Source organism: Haplochromis burtoni, unplaced genomic scaffold (genome assembly GCF_018398535.1).
Source record: "Haplochromis burtoni strain Fernald_Lab_line unplaced genomic scaffold, NCSU_Asbu1 Contig_186, whole genome shotgun sequence".
In the NCBI taxonomy this organism is placed as follows: Eukaryota; Metazoa; Chordata; class Actinopteri; order Cichliformes; family Cichlidae; genus Haplochromis; species Haplochromis burtoni.
The window spans coordinates 1,242,782-1,253,390 of record NW_024582547.1 but is presented as its reverse complement, the minus strand read 5'-3'; the positions used below and the strand labels follow the sequence as shown (position 1 = coordinate 1,253,390).

The 10,609-nt window shown below is 41.2% G+C and overlaps 1 protein-coding gene across 5 annotated transcripts in view; it reads left to right on the top strand.

Moving 5' to 3' along the window:
• Positions 1–766: 766 nt before the first annotated feature.
• iqsec1b (IQ motif and Sec7 domain ArfGEF 1b) overlaps positions 767–10,609 on the top strand; it is a 239,909-nt gene continuing 230,066 nt past the window's right edge. For 4 of the 5 annotated variants that reach the window (XM_014337529.2, XM_014337528.2, XM_042225861.1 and 1 more), the window contains exon 1: positions 767–1,323. In XM_014337529.2, coding sequence (XP_014193015.1) covers positions 1,043–1,323 — 281 coding nt within the window. In that variant the 5' untranslated portion in view covers positions 767–1,042. The remainder of the gene's footprint in view (positions 1,324–10,609) is intronic. The other variant, XM_014337535.2, reaches the window with a different exon arrangement.

Below are 10,609 nucleotides of genomic sequence, written 5' to 3'. Positions count from 1 at the left end.
TGTTTGCACATCTCTGTTGCTTGTGGGGCTCGCACACAAGAATTTCACTCGCATGTGCTGTGCCAGTGTGCCTGCACATGTGATGTGACAATAAAAGTGATTTGATTTGATTTGATTTGATTACTGAATGAGCTCATATTGGTAGCATCTTGATCACACAACCAGCGTCAAGCTTGCCAATTCCCCTCTTCTCGGGGTCTTGAAACTATCTGCCTTACTGTGTAATAAAACTAGCATATTGTCTAAGAGGTCTTCGTGACTTAAAAAATATATAATTTTACTATAATGGATGGATGGATGGATGGATGGATGGATGGACAATCAGCCGTACAATCTATGGTGGATCCTGCTGGCAACGCTGATAAGTTGGCCAGGAAGTTATTTGGTAATTTTTTGGTAAAAACAAAACAAGATGATGATACCACACCATTAATTTTAATTGAATTCACTGTTTTATTGAAGCGAACAGCATATCCTGAGGGTAGACTGCAATCAGACTAACCCCTGGGATCGCACAGAGGTGGACTGATGTAGAAGCTTCCCCTTTTACCTGAATAAACATGCAGTTATGCAGTGACGTGGGTTTGCACCTGTGTGAAGGAGCAGCGACGCTCTACCTGTTGATTAGACCCACGTGCAAAACCCAAACTTGGTGTGTGTGTGACTGTGTGAGAGTGAGTGTGAGCGAGACAGCTGAGCGCAGGCGGAGCGCTTAGCCGCCGGCCGTGAAGGGGTTAAAGAGTTTTCCGTGTGCGGAGCGGCAGGCTGGAGGTTAGAGTGTTGCGGTGCAGAGCTCGTGGACGCGGCGGCAGTAGCGGCGTACAGCAGCGCACCGAGCGCGGTCAACTTCGCCACTACTGCACAATAAACACGCCATGTCGGAGCGAAGGAGACTCTGTGGATCTGACTGCGCGCGGTCCTACTACTAGCGAGCGTGTGTGTGCGCGCGCGTGAGAGAGAGAGAGAGGGAGAGAGAGAGAGAGGAGTGAAAGAGAGAGACAAGGAGAGGGCTGCTCTTTTGCTTTTTGTGGATATCGCCTTCATGGACGGGCAACGGGGCTTTTACGAGATGGAGAACCCAACAGAGAACCCCAGCAAGGCGGCGGAGTATCTGAAGGAGCTGAATAAGATCATCGAGACCCAGCAGGGGCTGCTGGAGAAGCAGAGGGTCCGGATTGAGGAGCTGGAGCTCCAGGTGACGGATCTTTGCAAGGAAAACGTCTGTCTAAAAGATCAGCACCAACGGCACCTGGCCACCTGCAGGCTCCAACAGGGCAACCACTCCGCCCTGGGAGCCATCAAAGAGAATGTCATGCAGGAAAAGTAAGTTATCTGGCATTGGGTGGTGCTTGGTTTGGCTGAATAGGATGCTGTCAAAGTTTATTTTCCTCATCTTGTTATTCGCTTCGCGGCTGGAGAGATATGTTGTGTGTCTGTTTCATCTCAACAACCAAACCAAATTCCCAGTTCTTCGCCACTTTGTCACGGATCAGCTCTTTAATTGTCCGTGTAACGTGCACACTGTCAGGGATTATTTCAGGCTTACACAAGGCTGTGCGAGCTGTGCACGCGTATTGCGTAATGGATCCCGTCAGGCGCATCGCTCAATAGATATGCAACCCCATGAAAATGATATTGTGTGGAGCTCAAACTGTATCGGATCATGGTGGTCGAAGTCTGAATCAGTGGGTGTGACTTTGTATTTTCGCAGGAGAGAAAAGCGCGACCCGTCTGTAGTTGCGTTGTGAGGAAACAAGTTTACGCATCCTTTGCTTAGTTAAGAGTTCAACCCCAGGCGAGTGGTCAGATGCTGTGTGTCATACATTTCCTGTGCCAGGAGCTCTCAGTGAGATGAGGAATTAATGTATGCAAACACCTTCAATTTGACTTGGACTCCTCACCAAAGTGGAGGGCTTTTACAATTGGAAAAGACGTAGTTGTGTTGGAGAGCAGCCGAGTGCCACTATCAGGAGAGAAATGTTCAATCAAAGCTGCCTAAACATGCTGGGTTAACTGCATGGCAGATGGAAGTACAAAATCAGGCTGTGATACTCTTGTGGTATTGCATCTAAACAAGGATTCCCCATGGATTTATTGTGCACTGTGTTACTGACAAAAACAAGCAGCTTTACACATTCAGGACACTGCTCCCTGCTGATGAGATTACTTATTTGTACTTTTTCATTATGTTTGAATATGATGGACATATAAATTAAAAAAAAGTATTTATTAATTCTCACTCAAAAATATATATCATTTCACACACTTTGAGACACTTATCTCAAATTGGACACGGAAAGGAAATGTCTGAAAAAGCAGGTCCATCCAGGACTACTGCAGAGTGCTCAAGCTGCTCGCTTTCAGAAATGTTGCACTGTCGATTAATTTTCCATGAATCTATGCAATCAATACATGAAATGCAAAGTTAACATGAGACATTGATCACCAATATAGCAATGTTACAGTCTACTTGTTCATGTACTTCATGGGCCATATGCATCCTTGTTTGATTTCACAGTTTGAGCAGTTACCCTACGCAGGTTCCTTATCAGTTCTCAATTCTTTAGTATTTAGGTATGAGCACAAAGCAACAGTACAAAATAAAAATAATAAGCAGCACACGCAGACTTCAAAGTGGTCACCACAGAGATTGTGCTATAGACAGTTGAACAGGCGGAAACAGAGGATGCAAACTGACTGCTCATCAGTTGAAGTTCATCTACCTGTTGAAGTTCAGGCTGCTGGGTTGGGGTCAGCACTCACTCAGCTTCATCATCAACTTGGATTCTTGGTTAGCTTAGCCTTAGCATGCTTTGTGTGCAGACCCTTGCAAAGAGCTGAAGTTTTGTTAGCAGCATAATGCGTTTGTTTCTGTTCTGTACGCAGTTTGCACTTCACCATCGCACTCTCATCCTTTTGTGCAATAAAATTAAAAGCAATATCCATAACCACGCTGTAGACTGTGCCACTATTTTCCTCCTCCAGCAAACAAACTGAAATTGTGATTGTAGTGCAAGTGCAATTGGAACCAATAAGCACAATTCATAGGCAAGCAGCTGTGTTTGATTAACAATGAAAATATGGAGCCAAGGAGGTTCCTTCCTGTCGAAAGGGACTTTTTCCTTCCTACCATCGCCAAACTGAAGTAACATGGAATACAACACAGTTACACAAACATGTTCATTCAGACCTTGTGAAATAAAAGTTGGTAGCCTTCAACTGGGCAGTAACCACTTCATGGGCATTCTTTGCATAAACTTTTAATGAAAAAGACCATTTGGATTTATTTTGTGATTCTTTCAAGTTGCTTGCACATTACTTGAAACACTTGCTATCATCAAGTGAGTTAGCTTTTTCAATATCCCTTCTGTCACAAACCCGCTCACTGTTATGAACGAAGCTTTGACGGAGACGTTTGACTTCCAGGAGATATAAGATACACAGCATACAGCCCTGCATTAAAGGATTTCTTTCTGGAGTCATCTGAAAATTTGTTTTGTGGTGAATTGCTTGAACTATAAAGTGTGAAAACATAAAACAGAGAATAGCAGAAAGTGATAAATGACTACAGCAATTATTTTATTATCAAAGCTGCTGGGAACTGACTAAATACAATTGCATTTAAAAATATAATACTGTATGGAGGGTATGATCTCTGTTTAAAGCCTGTCCAGTGAATGAAACACCTTGAAGTTATCTTTTGAAGTTTAAGCACTAAACTTTAAGAACAATTTGAAAGCAAAGCAGCTGAAGCTGCAATATTCTGACATGTTTTGTGATTGTCAGCCAAAATATCTATTGGCTTTGTAAAATAAGGCAGTTTTGTCAGATGCTGTCTGCATCGATTACATTTATCATTTTTACATTACATTTGCCTTTAATGTACAAGCTGCCGGACTGCTGACCACAAAGAGAAAATCAGACCTGTGCATTAAAATGGGCTTTGTCACAGTTTCTATGGATAATTTCTCCTCTTTTCTTTCAGTGGTGGTTTGACTGCTCCTTGCAAATTATGGAAATCTACTCACTGTTAATTTGGATTTGTGGTGTTAGTTTGAAATAACTTCTACCATCCGGCAACTGTTCCGACTGACTTAGGAACATTTTGAAATGTTTTTACGGGTATAAATTTAGACTCATTTTGTAAATACATTGTCCTGACTTTTTGGACTTTTATATTGCACATAGACAACATAAAAAATGAATGTTGTTACCGTGACTTCACTCGCTGGATAGTGAGGGCTGGGTTTGAAGCCTTGAGATGAGCCTTTTTGCTGCCGTGAAAGTATTGATAACGTTGCCTGAGGGGATATTAGATACGATGTGATAAAATCTCTGATTACAGTGCTGTCATGGTTTCCTTCACGTTCTACATCCTCCTATGTGCTTTTAATGTAAATGTGAAACTACAGCATCTCCAGTGGTGAATGATCAGCTCTACAGTCTAATGGCTCGTTTAATGATCCCTGCACAAGTTCAGACACCAACAGCAGCTGCTGCTCAAAATGCTGCCTTCACAAAAAGTAGTTCTGCTCAGAAAAGCTGCTTCTGCTGCAATAACCTGGCTGTTTATGTGTGCAGTGCGTGATGCAATAAAGCCCTTTTTCACCTATGACATCATTATCATATTTACTTGCTTACCACTTGTATGGGACTATAAATAGCTCTTGGTGCGACACAGATGATGGCAGCTCGTTTCACCTCCTGGGATTTTCCGTCCTATTATGGCTTTTTAGTTTCCAAGTGGGGAAGATATGTCTCTGAATTCTCCCGAAATTTTGTAAAACTGTATTACATAAGAGTTTGGTCAAAATCACTTCTTTTATGCACAAACACACACAGCTGACAGGGAGTCCTGTCCCCTGTGTTCTGTCCACAGTTGGGCCACGTCAGCTGTTCTTTTTGTGCTGACCACAGTCAGCATATAGTCCTGGCCTTGACTGGAGGACCAATGGGAGAGCTCTGTTCCTCGTGGGCCCTCTGACAGACGTCTACACACAAACACACAGACACGGAGTGGATAATGTTAGTCTGTCACCACACAGTCACCCTGTTACTCCGGGTAGTCAGTGAAGTAAGAGCTGCTTCAGAGTCTGTTTGTGTTTTGCTACAGTGGGATCTTGTTATTCTCAACTTTACTCCCTATGCGCTAATCCTCTGTGGAAGGGCTGCTTTCCCCTGTTTACGCTTAAATGTTTAAAGTTTACGTAGGACACAAGGTCACCCAGCTCTTATCAAGGTCACGTGTGATGTGTTGTGGGATCTGGAACAGAAGTGTGTAGAAGATTCTTTTGACATTACAGTTTTCATGTCCATTGCTAAGTTTTTAAGAAGGATCAGTGATATAAAGAACAATATATAATGTTTCTAGGCAGGGTCATTTTACCATTCAAGATACTTTTGGATGCTTTAATGGAGGGCTACACATACAGTACATCATAGTTTTTGAATTGCAGTGAAAGTCAATAAAGGGATTTGAGGTTTTAAGGGTATTTAATAATCCACATTCATTAAGTGAATTCCAGCGTATTTTGCATTTGCACACAGCTCAGGCTCAAACATTATATACAGCAGAGAAATCCGTGATTATACACAAGACTAGCTGCACAGTTGCATGTACTGTCATTTATCTTTTACATCAACAGACAGAGCAATGCATATGTTAATAATAATAACACATTTCCTTTCTATTGCTGAAAGTCAGGATTTCAGCCTGTCCTTAGTTTACAAGGATCTGTCAAATTTGAATAGCTTTTATAAATTGGAAATATTTTGCGCACACAGATTTCTGATACATTAAGCGACACGTTGGGCAGTATCCCTTTCAAATAAACTGACTCGTAAATCTGACTAAACTGGCTAATCACTTAGAATTCTTCAAAGCAAAACAACAAAAAATCTGCAGTTTTTCTGGCTTTGGCTGGCCTGGACAAAAAAGATATTTGAAGACATCATCTTAGGGTCTGTGAAGCTGCCTGGAACTACTACAAGAAATCAGCAGATAAATGAATGCACACAGACCTCACGTGTGCACATGTGAGTTTCTGTTTCATCACTGGGGCGATCGTGGCTCAAGAGTTGGGAGTTCGCCTTGTAATCGGAAGGTTGCCGGTTTGAGCCCTGGCTCAGACAGTCTCGGTCGTTGTGTCCTTGGGCAAGACACTTCACCCGTTGCCTACTGGTGGTGGTCAGAGGGCCCGGTGGCGCCAGTGTCCGGCAGCCTCGCCTCTGTCAGTGCGCCCCAGGGTGGCTGTGGCTACAATGTAGCTTGCCATCACCAGTGTGTGAATGTGTGTGTGAATGGGTGGATGACTGGATATGTAAAGCGCTTTGGGGTCCTTAGGGACTAGAAAGCGCTATAAAATACAGGCCATTTACAGGCCATCACTTAGAAGTTCATAACAATGGCTAAATAAGGCCCACGTGAACAAACTTGTTTCAAACAGAGAGAATTCTGTTAATATTCTGGGTACCAGTTTCAGCTGTAAATTAATACACATTTGGATCTGCGCAGTAATGTGTTTCTAATAGTTTTTGGATGCAAGTACGTGAGCAGACTTAAAAGCCAAGAAGAATCAAGTATATCAGACTTCGATGAACAGACGGTAGACGGTTCACATCACGCTCATTTTTCTTTTGCATTTGTTCACAAGAAGAATTTGAAGACGTCCTTCTTAAGGGGTGGATCGTTACTATCATTTGGTTTTTTGGGTTTTTTTTTACAGGTCAGAACAAAGTGGTTGTAACTAATCTGGCTGTAAGGGGTATTAAGTCAATCAGCTGTTGGGAATTATTTGCTTAGTTGCTTTTGCTTTAATGTCATCTCAGTTTGAGTATGAAAAAGACATTTGACTTCTTTAGCCTTGATCTGTGAAACTGGCAAAAAATAACCACACGAGTAGGTAATAAGAAAATTAATTATTAACTAATTATTCATTTTGAATTTTGGAATCCCTACAGCTGAAATTTTGTCCTTCCTTAATCGCTATATTTTGGTATTTCTGTGAGTTCAAATTGCAACCCAAGTTTTAATATGGAATTAATTTAATATTTCCTTAAAAATATGATTTCTAGACCATTTATGAGCATGTCCTCTGCATCATATAGAGCAGTAGCTGCTGTATAACCTGCTTTAAAGCCTCATACTTAATAGGGTTTATTCAGCCAGCTCTGTGTCACATTGCGTTCCCTCAAAGGGACCGGAGAATGAACAATCCCCTGGACGTCCTTCACCCATCCCAAGAGCTGTTCTTTTGAAAGGGTGTTTATTTCAAAGTTGGACTCGAGGCTTTATCACTTCAGTGTGTTTACATGTGTGTGCGCAGCGCTGCAGGGAATAACATCTCGCTGGTCAGCAGCTCAGATTTCACAGCAAATCGCGAGTCAGAATTGTTCCCTGCCAGAAGACATATGAAAATTGGTCCGGAATACAACATCGTTTTGACTTTATGAGTAAGCACATATGCCACAGATGCTGTGGGAGAGCTGTGAAATATGAGCTGTTCTTTTAAAAAATATATATTTATTTATTTGATTTAAAGCCAAAGCTGAAATACATTTCACACAGAGAACAGTGTGGATTTTGAACCCCGAGGGTGGTCTTGACAGGCTGCCATTTGAATGCAGAAGATGAGAAGAATAAATAAAGTTTCAAAAGGAGAGAACACATTTTGCAGTGAAATGTTCATGGAGACTGTTTTGGAGGTAGAAGAGACCTTCTGCTTTATATGATTCTGTTAATGTTTATTCTCAGTATGTTACACCCTCTGTTGTTATGATGTGGGTAAACTTTCAAAAGAGTTAATAGAAAAACATTAAAAAAAACCTGCAACCCTGCACATGAGAAGTGCAAAATGTGGTGATTTATCACACAATCAGGACAGGCATTAGAAGGCAGATGGTAATGAGAAATTGATAGATTGCCAGACCCAAAGGGGAGAAATAAATTCTAACTTGGTGAACACAAACTCCAGGACTGCATTCAATCAAAGTTGAGAGACTATTTCCTCTAATATACCAAATCTTTTCCCATGATGTTCCTCTTACCCTGTGGGGTCTGATCACTGTATGAGATTGAAAAGTTAATTAACCTTCTTTTTTATTCCTCCTTGAAAGGTCTTTATTGTCTGTGTTGGTGTCAACCAGATATAATTTCCAATTAAAACATATTTTTGTGGATAATAACCGTAACCAAACTGTGTCACATCAGGGCTTTTTTTTTTTTACAGTGGCTCCTCTTGTTGTGGAGCTACAACAGGATCTGTGGTGTTCTGTAAGCACGGCAGCAGTGCTTGACAAGTGAAGTCTAAAACTAGATTAATACACGCCAAAGTGTCTGTGGCCCATTAAGGTTGTCAAGAAGCCCAGTAGCTTATTTTGGTTGTTTGTTGCATTGTGGATAAACCTAAGGTCTTTTACAGGAGACTCAAGGGGGACCAACTTGCTAGATAAGCTGTGAGATCAATTGGCATCTATAAAAAAAATCTCTGTTTAGAATGAATGGGCAATCTGCTGTTTTTCTCTCCAAGACCATCTCTCTGTGTTAGCCTCGCAAAAGACTAGCAACCTGTCCAGGGTGTATGCTGCTTCTCGCACTATGGTAGGTGTGTTAGGCTGGTTACAAGTTTCACAAGTTTTGGTGTTGCAGATTCCTTTGGGGTTGGGTCGCCAAGGACATCCAGCATCACAAATGTGCCAAATCAAATGGAGTGGACCCTCATGAATAAGGGAACAACTGAACGGAGCCTCTTTGATTGTAACTATAGATAAAATGATATTTTACAATTTTTCAGATAGAAAGTGGTGCAGAAAGGTGAAGATGTCAGTGCACAGCTCAAAATATCTAACATAAGATAAAATCGCCAGCATTAAATGATGAAACTTTAAACCTTAATGTGGTCCAATTCCAGTTTGTCTTGTTGTTGATGGTTAGTATATCCATTTACAATGCATTATTCTGCAGCTGTGACGTGAGCTGAAAGAGATGCTTATTAGCTATACACGCTTTCACACAATAACTGCAACAGAGTTTCTATGTAACCATAAGTAACAATACAATAAGGCTTGTTTTCAACTCTTGGACCAACAGAATATAGCACAAAGCTTATGTCGAGCTATATGAAAAATTTGATAATAGACTGTAATGGTTTTCACCCTGGAGGCTCCTGTACTGGCACCAGACAGTATCTGTTAACATAGTAGAGGGCTCTGATAGCCAAAGGCTCTCCCTCCTAGGAACTACAAGTAAGCCTGCAGTCTGAAAGCTCTATTGGCATAATAATAAGTCCATGAGACTCAGAGCCCGTAGTTGCTCTGCCCCAAGACTGTGGAATGCACTTCTACCAGATCTCTGGTTTATAAATTCTTTCTACTTTTAAATCACCTCTCAAAACCCGTCTGTTCAGGACTGCACAGCCGTCATTATTACTTGGCCGTAGTGGATTGTTACCTTCATTAGTTTTATAGTTGTGATTTTATTTGTTTGCTTTTTGTGTATATGTTTTTATTTTGCTTTTCTAGTGTAAGGTGACCTTGAGGGTCTTTAAAGATTATTATTATTATTATTATTATTATTATTATTATAACTGTGAGGATTTTGACATTAGAGGCACCAGAATTCCAAAAAACTGGCCAGACTGAGCGACAAATAAGCTGTTTCTTGAAGAAGTTATTACTTAATTTTCTTCTAAAATTTGTAATTTTAAATAGAATTTGATACAAACAAGTATTTAAGATTCATTTTGGGTTTTTTTTATTAGTTTTACAAAGTTCAAATTAATTTTGGATCACATTCGGTTGCACAGTGTCATTGTGAACAACTTATTGCCTGCATTTTAAAACTAATCTCACAGTTGGCTCCAACAGCATAGGAAGCACATTTTAAAGAATTCATTTGTGCTTCACGTGCAGCCTTTCTCTCACTGCTGCGACTCAGTTCACAGCACTTCACCTCATCAGCTCTTCTCCTCAAGCCCGAAACCCATCCGATTCTGCAGCTCCGCTACAGATTTTCACTTTACTTTTCTTGGATTAGTTCTCCACACTCTGTGACTCTGTGTTCAGTTCAGCTACGCTTCCCTGCTGCTCTACACCGCCAGCAACCTGTCCATTTTTTCACACGTTCCATTAAACACTGCTCTGACCTGGCTCAGCACCCTGTTTGTGTCTCTTTCAGCCCTGCAGTAATTCTTCATCTTTCATCTAACTTCATTTCCCTATATATTAATCAATTACAGCTAGCTAGCTCATGTTAGAGCAGCCCCTTTGGTGGAGTTACTATACTCATGTACTTAAATTGTTCTTTGCTGGTTATTGGTTTTTGATTTGGTGGTCTGTGAGCACACACACACACACACACACACACACTCTCTCTCTCCGGAGTGAAGTTTTGGGGAGAAGACAGGAGGAGAGGAACTGAAGAGCAGCATATCAGTCTGTAATTCTGCTTCCTGGTCCCAGCTCTGGATAGTCGTGTTTCGTGGTGTTTAATACATTTGTTCACATTTCTAGAACTACTTTAGCTCCATCTAAAGTATGATGGATGCCATCTCTCTTCTAATTATGTATGAAACCAATGTTCTTTTCTGGACACCCTCAGTGGTTTCAGGAG